At 49.0% G+C, this 12299-nt stretch overlaps 1 protein-coding gene across 1 annotated transcript in view; it reads right to left on the bottom strand.

Moving 5' to 3' along the window:
* The window catches only part of PDK4 (pyruvate dehydrogenase kinase 4), a 31830-nt gene that overhangs the window by 11719 nt on the left and 7812 nt on the right, over positions 1-12299 (bottom strand). The window contains exons 3-7 of the mRNA XM_069729369.1: positions 6695-6836; positions 5578-5649; positions 5024-5208; positions 3665-3754; positions 3209-3286 (exon numbers count right to left, since the gene is read on the bottom strand). Coding sequence (XP_069585470.1) covers positions 3209-3286; positions 3665-3754; positions 5024-5208; positions 5578-5649; positions 6695-6836 — 567 coding nt within the window. The remainder of the gene's footprint in view (positions 1-3208; positions 3287-3664; positions 3755-5023; positions 5209-5577; positions 5650-6694; positions 6837-12299) is intronic.

Genomic DNA, 12299 nt, shown 5'->3' with positions numbered 1-12299 from the left:
ACCTCTGATGAGACGGAAAAATCGGAATGTGAAGATAGACATCAAGGATGCCTATCGAGGCCAGAAATTCCCCTCTTTCCATCGAAGGGATGACCGATCTGAGCGATTCCATCCTGAAGTGCCGGACTCTTACGCACTTGTTCAGGAGCTTCAGATCCAAAATGGGCCGCACTTTTCCGTCCTTCTTTGGCACGACGAAGAGGTTTGAGTAGAAACCTTTGAACCTCTCGTGTTCCGGGACCGGGACAATGACCCCGCTCTGGCGGAGGGAGTGGATGGCGCAAAGAAGGGCGCGAGCCTGAGCTGCCGAGCTGGGAAGACGAGAGGGGAAAAACCGAGTTGGAGGAGGAGAGGAGAACTCTATCTTGTAGCCTGACGATACCAGATCCCTGACCCATTCGTCGTGCACGACGGAGAGCCAGGCTTGCTGAAAAAGGAGCAGGCGTCCGCCTACTCTGATGGTATCGACTGGCGCCGTTCCCGAGTCATTGAGATGGGAATCTGGGAGGTCTGGACCCTCGGGATCTGGGTTGTCTCGGTTTCCCGCGCCAGGAAGGAATAGGCCTGAAGGAGGGACGAGCGTCTCTGTCAGTGCGAGCGGAACGGTCCGATCTGGGAAGACCGGTAGGATTGGACCAGGCTGGGCTGGTACGAAAGGGCCGAAAGCGAAAGTAAGGCTGGCGCTGGAAGGCCGCCTTGGGCCTCTGTTGGGGAAGGAACTTGCTCTTTCCCCCTGTGGCGTCGGAAATAAGCTGGTCAAGCTTTTCGCCGAAAAGACGCCCGCTTTGAAAAGGGAGGGAGATCAGAGATTTCTTAGAGGAGGAATCTGCGCGCCACTCCCTGAGCCAAAGAGCCCTTCTGATAGCGACGGCGTTGGAAGCCGCGGATGCTGCGCAATTCGCCGCGTCGAGGGATGCGAACATCACATAATCGCTAGCCATGGCTAACTGCTTGGCTAGGTCTGCCATATCAGACGGGAGGTCCTGTTCGTTAATGGATTTCGCTAGAGCATCCGCCCAGGAGACCATAGCCTTGGACACCCAAGCCGCTGCGAAGGAGGGGGACAGGGAAGAGCCAGAGGCTTCATACACCGAACGAGCTAGCGAGTCTATCTGGCGTTCGGTGGGGCTCTTAATTGACGCGCCCTCCGGAACTGAAAGAAGCGTTTTAGAAGCTAGGCGTGAGACCGGCGGATCTACTAAAGGAGGATCCGTCCAGTCTTTCACGAGATCCGCTGAGAAGGGGTACTTAGATAGCAGATCCTTCTTACCCGTGAACCGCTTATCTGGATGCTCCCTGTGACGCCTGACTATATCCAGAAAGGCTGGATGAGAGGCAAAGGATTTGTGTGAACGTTTGGATCTGGTAAAAGAGACCGCGTGTTCCGGAGCGGAATTAGCGTCATCCTCCACCTTAAGAGCGTGATTGACTGCTACAATGAGGGAGTCGACCGTAGCTCTGAACTCCGGAGCCTCCGGGTCCAATGATACCTCGGACTCATGTTCAGAGTCGGGAACGCTGTGAGCCCCCAAAGAGGGTGAGCGAGAGGGGGAGCTGCCAGATTCTGAGCGGCGAGGAGAGCGTTCAGGAGAGGAAGGGCGGATCCGCTTTCGGGATGACCGAGCCTCTTTATGGAGAGAGCGGCCCGTGCTAACCGACGATTCCCCTGCTATGGAGGGATCTCTTAACGCCTGTAACGGGTTACCTCGTTCCCCGGGAGGATTTTGAATGGATTTGATGGCAATGGCTAAAAAATCCACGGATTGAGAGAGAGAAGCGACCCACGGGGGGGGACTAGGTACGCCAGAGTCGGTGGCGGTGGAGGGCTCCTGGGCACATGGAGCATCGCAGGCAGAACAGAGGGGGGAACTTTGAGGCCTAGGAAGAGGGGCCTGACAGGTGGTACACGCAGAAAAAAAGGTCGTATGCACCTTAGAGGATTTTTTAGATCTAGTCTGCGACATGACTCTAATGCACAAGAAGCCACAGGGGCTATAATCTGGCCTGGGAAGCAGAGGGCGGTGCTGCAGAGGAGAAGCTGACGATGTCTCCTTACCCCGGTCCTGTGTCCCGCTGTCCTGGGGAGCCGAGCTGTGAATCCAGAGATAGGGAACTAGCTGCACGTGGGCGCTGTGCCTCCGGGATGCGGCAGAGCTGGAGCTGCGGCGTGTATGTGAGGACCAAGATGGCCGCCGAGATCAGGGGAGAGATCTCGGCGGCTGCGAGAAGCGCCAGGGACCGGGGGGCGGCGCCGCCGATGACGTGCAGGAGTGGGCGGAGCCTATCGGCAGCGACCAGCGGCCAGGCCGAAGCCGGGGACTAAATTTGCGGCCCCGGCCCGGCGCGCGGCCGCAAAGGGCCGACGTCTCGGCCCACCATCTGCGCTGCAGCCCGCCAATGTGCCAAGTTGAGGAGGAGCCCTCCGGAGCGTGAGACCGGTCGCTGTGACCCCCCCATCCCCCACGGAACACTTACCCCTATGGAGGTGAGAGGAACCTTAGGATGGCTGGGACGGTGCAGGGATTGGAAAGCCTCAATCCACCAGCCCCTGAGAGAGAGGGGTGGAGAGGAACCGTCCACCACCTGAGTCACACAGAACATTGGTGATGCAGTGTGGTCTGCACGGACGCCACGGGGATAGGGCCACTGTACAGCCGAGGGTAGAACCTGGTGGACAGGGCATATGTCCGGCAATAAAAAGGCCTGGCTGCAGAGGAGGATACTGGAGGAAAACACCAGTGCTCGTCTGTATAAAAAAAAAAGGGGAGATCGGGGCCCTTTTAGGGGAGAAACAGTCACCCAAAAAATGTCAGCTCAGGCAGTGGCTCCCACGTCGCAGGAGAGGATACGGAGAGGTAAAACTCCCGTGCTCGCCTGTTGTTGGTTCGGGGGAGATCGGACCTTGAAAGGACCCGTCGCCCCCTTCGTCCGGAATAGATTAAAAAGAAAAAAATTCGAGAAATTAAAAATCAGTGTGCCTCCTACGGACACTAAGCTTAAACTGGGTGTCTGGAAGCCAGCATGAGGGTGTATACTGCAGGGGAGGAGCTAACCTTTTTTTGTCTCAGCTTAGTGTCAGCCTCCTAGTGACAGCAGCATAACCCATGGTCCTGTGTCCCCCAATGAGGCGAAGGAGAAATTGGATTTCTTTAAAATTATAAACTAGATGGTTATAATAATATCACAATAATTTTTTTTATAAACTTACCGTTTGCTTGTTTTATCACAAGTTCGGGAGAAGCTAAATAATACTGGTCACATAGCATCTTGGCGCTCTCGAAGGCATCTGAAACGGATTAATATATTCACATTTAATTGTTGCATTTTCAAAATGATCCGGTTAATATGAGGAATTTTTATTATCCAGAGGGCAAGAATGCTGCTCTGTTTTAGTGGACCATCAGCATCCAACCAATCAAATGACATGTGGTCCTTTTTTTTACCTCCAGCTTTCTCTTAAATATTAGTAAATCATAGAGAGTAGAGGAGCAGGCTTGTGACAGAGCACAGACGGGATTCCTCCCTCTTAAGGGACCCCCAAAATATGGAAGATAAAAAGACCTCAGAGCAGTGGCCGTTTGCTGCCATTTCGGCACTTGACACACTACAAGTTGCGCAGAGATGGAGTTCGCCTTTAAAAAACGGTCACTTTCTTGTCACTTACCATGTACAACCTCCACAACGTCACAGTTTGGGTCAATACTTCCAATGTGTTTGGGATGTGCAGGGTTAGTGCCGCCGTCAAACAAAAGAGCTAAAAGAAAAAAGGGGAATGATTATTATAACTATGCAGCCATATAATTACATAAAAACAGTGAACATCCATAGATGGGATTACGATACATAGTGTCAGGATACAAGTTTCTTGGAAATGTGATGATATTCATATTGAAGTAAAAATGAAAATAATTTACAGAACTGTCCTGGAAAGCGAAGTGATCTAAGGTGCACATTAGTGCATTTCTAATCAGCCAGCGAGATACCGAACGCACTGAACACGGCTTATCCCAGTTGTTTTCCTGAACTTTGCTCCGGGCGACAATGTAAAGTTCACACTTCTTACAAAAGTTGAAAGTTAATAAAGTTTTTTGCAGACTTCATTATTTTTCCCAGAGTTTTACAATGTTTGCACAATTAAGGTCAAGAAAAAAAAAAAAGTTGAGACAGACACAAAGTTTGGTTTTTACAAAGTTGGCTGCTTCAGTTTTTATAGTGGCAATCTGCATTCCATCAGATGAACTGTAAAAATATCGCAACTCAGAAAAACCCCATTCAATTGCTGTGTAGAAGGCTCCAGGGCTCACAAGAAAGTTAAGCGTCAAGACCTTCTTCTAAAGCCTTTTTTCCACTTATGAGAAACTCGTCCGTGTCTCGCATGTGAAAACCAAGCTGTGGCGCCGGCACTCCAGAGCGGAGCGTGCGGCCGCATAGCAACACATGGAGCCGCACGCTCCGCTCCCAAGTGCCGGCGCCAAAGCTTGGTTTTCACATGCGAGACACGGACGTGTTTCTCTCAAGTGGAAAAGAGGCCTAAAGAGTATCCTGCAATCAACGGGATCGTTTCAACACAAGTGCAGAGCTTGCTCACGGATGGGAGCAGGCAGGAGTCAGTGCATCTGCACCCACGGTGAGGCAAAAGGTTTAGGAGTGTGGCCAAATGTCAAAAAGGGCAACAAGGAAACCATAGTAGATTGTGTACCCTCAAGCTGAGGTTCCGCATGATAGTTTCATCGGCACATATCCACTGAGGTGCACATTATTATAGAAGGTCCCGGGGGGAAAAAAAAGAAAAAATTATAATATATATATATATATATATATATATATATATATATATATATATATATATATAATTATATTCTGCAATGAAGTGGAAACACCGCCTTAGGAGAAAACCCAAAATACTGGTGCTCCACTAATCACAAGCACGTAGGCCACTGGTTAGTGTATTCTAACCAACAAAGCCGGTAGTTATAGCCAAGAAATAGATCGGCCGTGATGGCTGTAATGGGGAGATCCTTACTGTGCTGGTTAATCAGCATCCTGATGGAAATGCGACTCATGTAGAATCGGTCCAAGAAGTACTGGACGTTCTGATTGGTCACGGGATCCACTCCGAAGGCTTCCTTGTATTCGATGACCCCCTGGGCCATGGTGGGAACCACGTTGTTGTGGCGGTTTCTGATGTTTACCAGCGTCTCTGTAAAACTGAAGAACAAAAGTTTATTACGTGGTTAAATAATCTCTGAGGTTCTGCAGCAGCCGAACTTTTTATTTTCTTTTTACATAAAGACAAGGAGATGGGGCAATCAGAACCTGCCACTGCAGGAAGAGACAAGCAGCGTCTATGAAGCGCCGCTCATCTCCGCCAGGTTCTAACATCAGTGCTGTTATTATAGAAGAATTAAGGCACAATATGACACCGGCAGGTAGCAATCTCCACACATCCCTCCAGGCGAGATTGAGCTAAATGTCTGGTGTTGTATAAACAAGTGAGGAGCGATCTCTGGATTGTGACGATCCTCGTCCTGTGCCTGCAGCTACAACCACAAAATGCCATAAACAGCCGGCACTTACTCAGAGAGGACCCGCTGGTCTTCTGGATTCTTCTCTACAAATTCGATCAGTTCCATCAGACTCTGAATATACCTGACGGGAGAAGAACAAAACAAGTCAGTAATTACAGAAATGTCATTAATGATAAAATCAGTTATGTTACCGTCCATCTATGGAGCAGTCAATCCAACATCTATGTATCGATCAATACCGCTCTATCCAATGTCCGCCTTTACATCCACATGACAAAACTTGGCCAGCGAGTTTCTATTATTTTCCATGCCAGTCTCGTCCTCTGGTTACGGCTGTGCCACGTGTAGTGACGGTGCCCTCTGCCGTCTAATGACCAAGCTTCTTCATAAACAGACGCCTTTAGCTTTCCTGGAATTCCCTTGGACACGTCCCAACTAGCAGCAGATAAGGAAATGGGGACAAACTGTTCTGTACCAGCTGTGCCCGGTGCCAACGCAGGCGCAGCCAATACACACAGGTTGTTTTCTAAAATATGAGCTCTACGCCGGGATGGGCTACCGTCATGGAGCGTATGTTGCAATGCAGTGATCTGGTGGCTGGCACGGCGTACGGGTATACACAGCGCCAGGTTTCCTCCATATCCAATTCTAGTTCAGACCACGGTCTTAAGACGCCATTCACATCTGGAGCAGTGGCGCTCTGTCTGTGTATATCTGGCCTGTGGGGGTACTGGACGTCGGACCCCCACTGATCTAATATTAACGATCCTCTCTAATATAATGTTGCATCGTTATGTGCAGTACCAAGTAAACTAGAGCCTGCAAATACAGAACACAATGTTGGCACTGATTTTGCAGATTTTTGGACTTTTTTTTTTTTTTTTTTTTTCATCCGCTCCCATGACCCATAGTCTTTTGGATGCCATGACTGCATTCATCATGTACAACTATATAAAGAGATGTTGGGGTTTATTAAAGTAAGAAAATGTGTATCTGATATAATGCAATGTAAATGGCATTCTGTTGTTCTCCTTTTTTTTTTATATTGTTAATAAAAATCTATTTAAATTAAAAAAAAAAAACTATATAAAGAGATGTAATTGCCTACACAACCATAAGTGCAGAAAACATCACAGTGCATTGTGCACGACAGGGGTTGTAGTTACCAGCTCTGGACCAGTTGCACTGACGGCGTTCTCAGTAATGGATCCGGAAGGATGAAGATCTCTCTCATGATATTCGCCAGCCTGACGGGAAGCTCCTGTCGCAGGAAAGCAAAAGAGGTCTTCTCACAGCCGTTGGCCGACCCTAAAAAGGAGATAAAAAAACAAACAAACAAAAACATTATAAATATTGCAGGACACAACATATTTTTTTGTTTATTTGCTTCCATTAGAAATCAGGCAGTGACAATCTGATAAGCGGCTGCCAGAACACAAGCACCGCCCTTGAACTGTGCCCTCTGTATCGGAGGTCGGCCCTTGCCCTGTCCAACCCCGGCCGCTGGCGTAAACAGGAGATTACAAGTCTGAGCTGTTTTTTTTCTGCTGACACTACAACTCCCATCCACAAGTCATGACCACTACTGCTACCCAGCTTTCCAAGCACCCAGAGCGTCACCCCCCATCTCTCACAAAGAAAGTAAACTACAACTCCCAGCATGCACTGACCGTTTGTGACATGCTGGGAGTTGTGAATCTTCTGAACGGTGGAAAGCTACAGTTTGCAGAGCACCGATACTGACCAGGAGCATAGGTTTCCACTGATCTGCTACTCTGGGAACTACAACTCCCAGCAAGCCCTAACTTCAAAATAGCCACAGCGCATGAGTTCTGCTAAGTAAAATAGCTAATGACAGTTGCACAATACAGAATATGACTGCTGGGTGTTGTAGTTCCACAGGGCATTTTGGGAGCTGTGGTTTCACAAGAGTTGGGGTTGCAGACCATTATTCGTGGCTGTTGGGAGTAGTAGTCATATGGGAGTAAATATGCAAGGACTAAGCTCTGAGAAGTGCAGCAGCTGCCGAGTACATCTGCTGCGTTCCCCAGAAAAACCCTGGAAAACTGCTGGAGAGATGTCAAGTCATTCCTCAGGCATGAGGCAAGAGGCGCGAGCGAGAGATTTCTAAGAAATCAGAAAAACAAGAAGATCCATGGGTTCAAAAATGACACCATGGGTGAAGTATTTAGCGTCTGGAGGAGCCATTGATGAAGGAACGCCATGTAATACTTAGTTTCTCCTGTGGTGGCGCTGTGGAGAGACCGAACACTCGCTGCCAGCCTTCCACCCTGATCGACACCTTGGTGACTAGTTAAAGGGCTTGTCCAGATTGGTAAACAGATTTTAAACAGAGAGTCTGGGAAAGCTCGTGAATATTATCAACCCATGGTTGGTTGTCACCCAGATTTCCCAGAAAAAGAATTACCATTTAACAGAAGAGTCGGAGACAATAAGTTTACCAGACGTTTTTGCAGTTTCAGGGAAACTTTTGTGGCACCCCTAGGGGTATTTGCCACAAAAATAGTTACTGACAGTAAATGCAAATACTAAAATAGCAAGACTGCACTACCACCTCCGGCCAGAAGGGGGAGCTCCAGAGACTCCCCTTGATCCATTCTGGTCTGAGAGAAGAAATGGCAGTTGGGCCAAGGAGCTGATAGAGATTCAACTGTATGACCTCTCACTAACAGCCCTGTGACTGTTACCAGGCCTAAATCACCGGCCTGAGGAGAAGAGGGATAGAGAAAAAGGACATTGTGAGAACCGGGTAGCATTAATCACTACCCAGAACAGGCGCAAAGACGGATACCGGATCCGTGGCTGTATTCATTACATATAATACAGCAACCGGAAAAACGTGAGGTGATATCAGCTTCACTAGGGTCGGACGCAGCAACAGACACAGAGTTCAGCGGTACTCCTGGAGGGGGTAAGCCGATAAAAGGACTCGGGTTGCCCGTCGAACCAGGACCCGGAGGGGACAGATTGGGCTGGCAGCCAGTTCACATACAGCAGCAGGGCCACACAGATATTGCGTACAATAAGAGGCGAAGACCCCGGCAGGGTCAAAGTAACTCAGAGTTCCCATACAGACTCCGGTGACAGGACTGGTTGTAAATCCTTTTTTGTTAAAGTAAACTGGTTAAACGTTTCAGTGCCTCAGTCTTTCATTTGGACAATAGCCATCTATCCAGGATTGGGATCATCACCGCTGGGAGAACCTGCTGCTGATCAAGTAAGTGCCTGTTCCCTCACGATACCCTTTACACTGTGCATTGCCTGAGGCCACAGCACCGGGTCAAGCCACCCGTGACACCCCCCCTTAAGAGACAGACCCCATTGGTCCGGTGCTGGGTACCCCGGTCTCTTGGGCGTCACAATTGGCGTCACGAACAGGATCTAGCCAGCCCGTATACCGGGTATTGTGTGCCGTGATTGGAGCCCAAAACTGTGAAAACTTGGATGAAAAATCTTGAAAATTGACTTTATTAAAGAAAAATCCATTCTCCATTGAAAACTATTGAAAGTGACTTTTCCCCATTGGTTATAATGGAGTAAAGATGGCCGCCATCCCCTGAGGTAATCACTTCATAACCGTTAGGCACGAGACTGTTAATTGAGCTACGCCATCACCTGAGCCCCAGTCTAACTGAAAAACTTCAGAATCCGCCATTACAGAGCGCGGTGGGTGGGAGCAGCAGGGGGCGTGTCATTGTGGGCGGCACCAAGCTGAGCGCTCTGACATCAGAGCAAGGGGAAAATCGATCCTGCTGCACAGCGGAACGAATCTACACTATCCCGACGGAAGCGGAGGTCCGGAAGGGTCCGGATTAACTAAGGGGGCACAGTATGTCGCAGCATGGAGACGCCGCAGCACCCGGCGACGCTAATGCAGCTGAAAGACAGAGTGTCGATAGAGAGTCCGGTAGCGCAGCGGTGCAAGGAGTGGCGCCCATCATGCCGGTGCTGATGCCATATACCCCGGGTGGCCCATGGCTTCCAATGTATGAAGGTGAGCCTAATACCCTTGACGATTTCAGAGAAAAGATGCTGGCCCATTTTGACATGTTCCCCGTGGGTGAAGTTCAGCGTGTTAGTCTCCTGATGATGCAGTTAAGTGGCCATGCTAAGCGAGAAGTCACAGCATGGGCAGCTGATCTAAAAGGCACTGTTGAACGCATATTTGCTGGATTAAAAGCTACATTTGAAACCACTGCCAGCAGCAAAGCTAAAGTACGATTCTTTAATTGCAAACAAAAAGTTAATGAGGGCGTGAGAGACTTTGCCTTAAACCTGCAGGAAGCCCTTAAATCACTTACACTGGCTGAACCCATTTTTAACACCGGAGCGGATAAACTGCTAAGAGATCAATTTATTGAGGGACTCTACACCCCTTCTCACCGGGGGCATGTGAGCATGCTTGTTTTTAAGAACCCTGAATTGACATTTGCCCAATTAAAGGAGAGCGTTATACGTCTCCAGCTGGCAGAGGCACCTCGGGATCAGGATCCTGCGCAACTCATGGCAGAGGCTCCTCAACAACATGGAGTACCAGTGACATCAGCTATGTCCGGGGCCATTGCTAAGCCCCTGGGGCCCAGTACTAATGAGGCTCTTCAACAAAAGCTTGACTCTTTAACTGATGTTGTTGCTTCAATGGCTAAAACCATGCAGGAGATGAGAGGACCCAAGATGGAGTTGTCAAACCGTAGAGAAGGTGTTCCATGGATGAGACCCCGGAGATACCCGACATGGAGAGGACGACCCCGCGACCGCTACCAACCGGATGGACAGCCCATTTGCCGCCGTTGCCAGCAGCCAGGCCACTTTGCACGAGATTGTGATTTAAACGGGAATCCCCTGGGAATGCGGGCCGCTTCGCAGGAATGAACTTTCAAGGCCCAACACCCTGGCACGACAGGTACATCGGAGGACGACCCATTATCCCTATCGTGCTGGACGGAATTCCCCTCAACGCTTTGCTGGACACAGGTTCCCAGATTTCATCTATACCGTATATCCTTTATAAGAGGTACTGGGCTGATGCAGATATTGATAAAGGGCCCTCTGATGTTGAACTAGATATATGGGCCAGTAATGGTAAGTTGGTACCGAAACTAGGATTCAGGGAGATGACCATAAAGATTGGTAAAGTAGAATTGAAGAAACAGGGTATAATTGTTGTTGATGTTGACCGGCGGAACTGTGAACCAACTGTATTGATAGGAATGAATGTGTTAGAGAACTGCTTTTCCGAAGTCATTTCTGTCTTACAGCAAATTGCTGAAACTGCCCAATCCTGCCAACAGAGAGTTCTCCGGAGGGAAATAAAAGTATTGATGTTAAGGCAACAGGTAGAAGTTGCAGGTGGAGAAATCGGCAGTGTGAGGGTAAGTGATCCAACATCTATTGTAATCCCACCAAAAACAGAAATGCTGGTATGGTGTAGAGCAGCCATTGGTACTAAGGGACGAGATTATCAAGCCTTAATAGAACCAGTGTACACCGACAGCAGGCCCACTATACTCACAGCATGAGGGGTAGTCGAGGTACACCGGGGACGAGTGCCGGTACGACTTTTGAACTGTGGAGAGGAAGAGGTCACTTTGCCAAGGTATGCTACAATGGCAAAGCTATATACTGTTGACAACAATGCCATCACAACCATTGAGCCCTTAGAACCAACCTGTCAGGTGGAAGGCAATGGCTCAGATGGAGAAATGGAGGATTGGTGCCAACAGCTACACGTGGGCATAAATTCAACACCTACCCATCAAAAACAAGGGGTGTATAGGCTAGTGACGGAATATGAACAAGTCTTCAGTAAACACCCATTGGACTTCGGACGGATAGAAGGGGTAGAACACACAATCCCCACCGGTGACCATCCCCCAATAAAAGAAAGATATAGACCCATACCGCCCGCTCACTATCAATGTGCAAAAGATATGCTGAGGGAGATGAAACAGGCCGGGGTAATAAGAGACAGCTGTAGCCCCTGGGCAGCCCCTCTAGTGATTGTCAAAAAAAAGGACGGAACCATGAGAATGTGTGTAGACTACCGGAAGATTAATAACATCACCCATAAAGACGCCTACCCCTTGCCTAGGATAGAAGAGTCCTTAACTGCTTTGAAATCTGCTAATTATTTTTCCACCTTAGACTTAACAAGCGGGTATTGGCAAGTCCCTGTGGCTGAGCGAGATAAGGAAAAGACGGCATTCACCACACCAATGGGTCTATGTGAATTTAATCGCATGCCGTTCGGACTCTGCAACGCATCCGGTACCTTCCAGCGGCTGATGGAATGCTGCCTCGGACACAAGAACTTCGAGACCGTCCTCCTGTACCTAGATGATGTGATCGTCTACTCAAAGACTTACGAACAACACTTAATAGACCTGGCAGAAGTGTTCGAAGCCTTATCCAGGCATGGCATGAAAGTCAAGCCATCCAAATGTCACCTTCTCAAGCCAAAGGTACAGTACCTGGGACACATCGTGAGTTTGGAGGGAGTAGCACCAGATCCCGAGAAAATAAGCGCCATAAGGGATTGGCCTAGACCTACCAGCGCAAAAGAAGTGAGACAATTCCTGGGATTGGTGGGTTACTATCGCAGATTTATAAAAGGATTTACCAAGTTGGCAGCACCCTTGCAAGACAGCTTGGTAGGGCAGACGAAGAAACCTTCAAACCGAAACCCTCCTTTTCAGTGGAACGACGAAAGGGAAGACTCCTTTGAACAACTAAAGAAGGCACTAACCGGAG

Source organism: Ranitomeya imitator, chromosome 6 (assembly GCF_032444005.1).
Source record: "Ranitomeya imitator isolate aRanImi1 chromosome 6, aRanImi1.pri, whole genome shotgun sequence".
NCBI classification, from domain to species: domain Eukaryota; kingdom Metazoa; phylum Chordata; class Amphibia; order Anura; family Dendrobatidae; genus Ranitomeya; species Ranitomeya imitator.
Note: the sequence above shows the minus strand (reverse complement) of the source record. Positions and strands in the feature narration are given on the sequence as shown.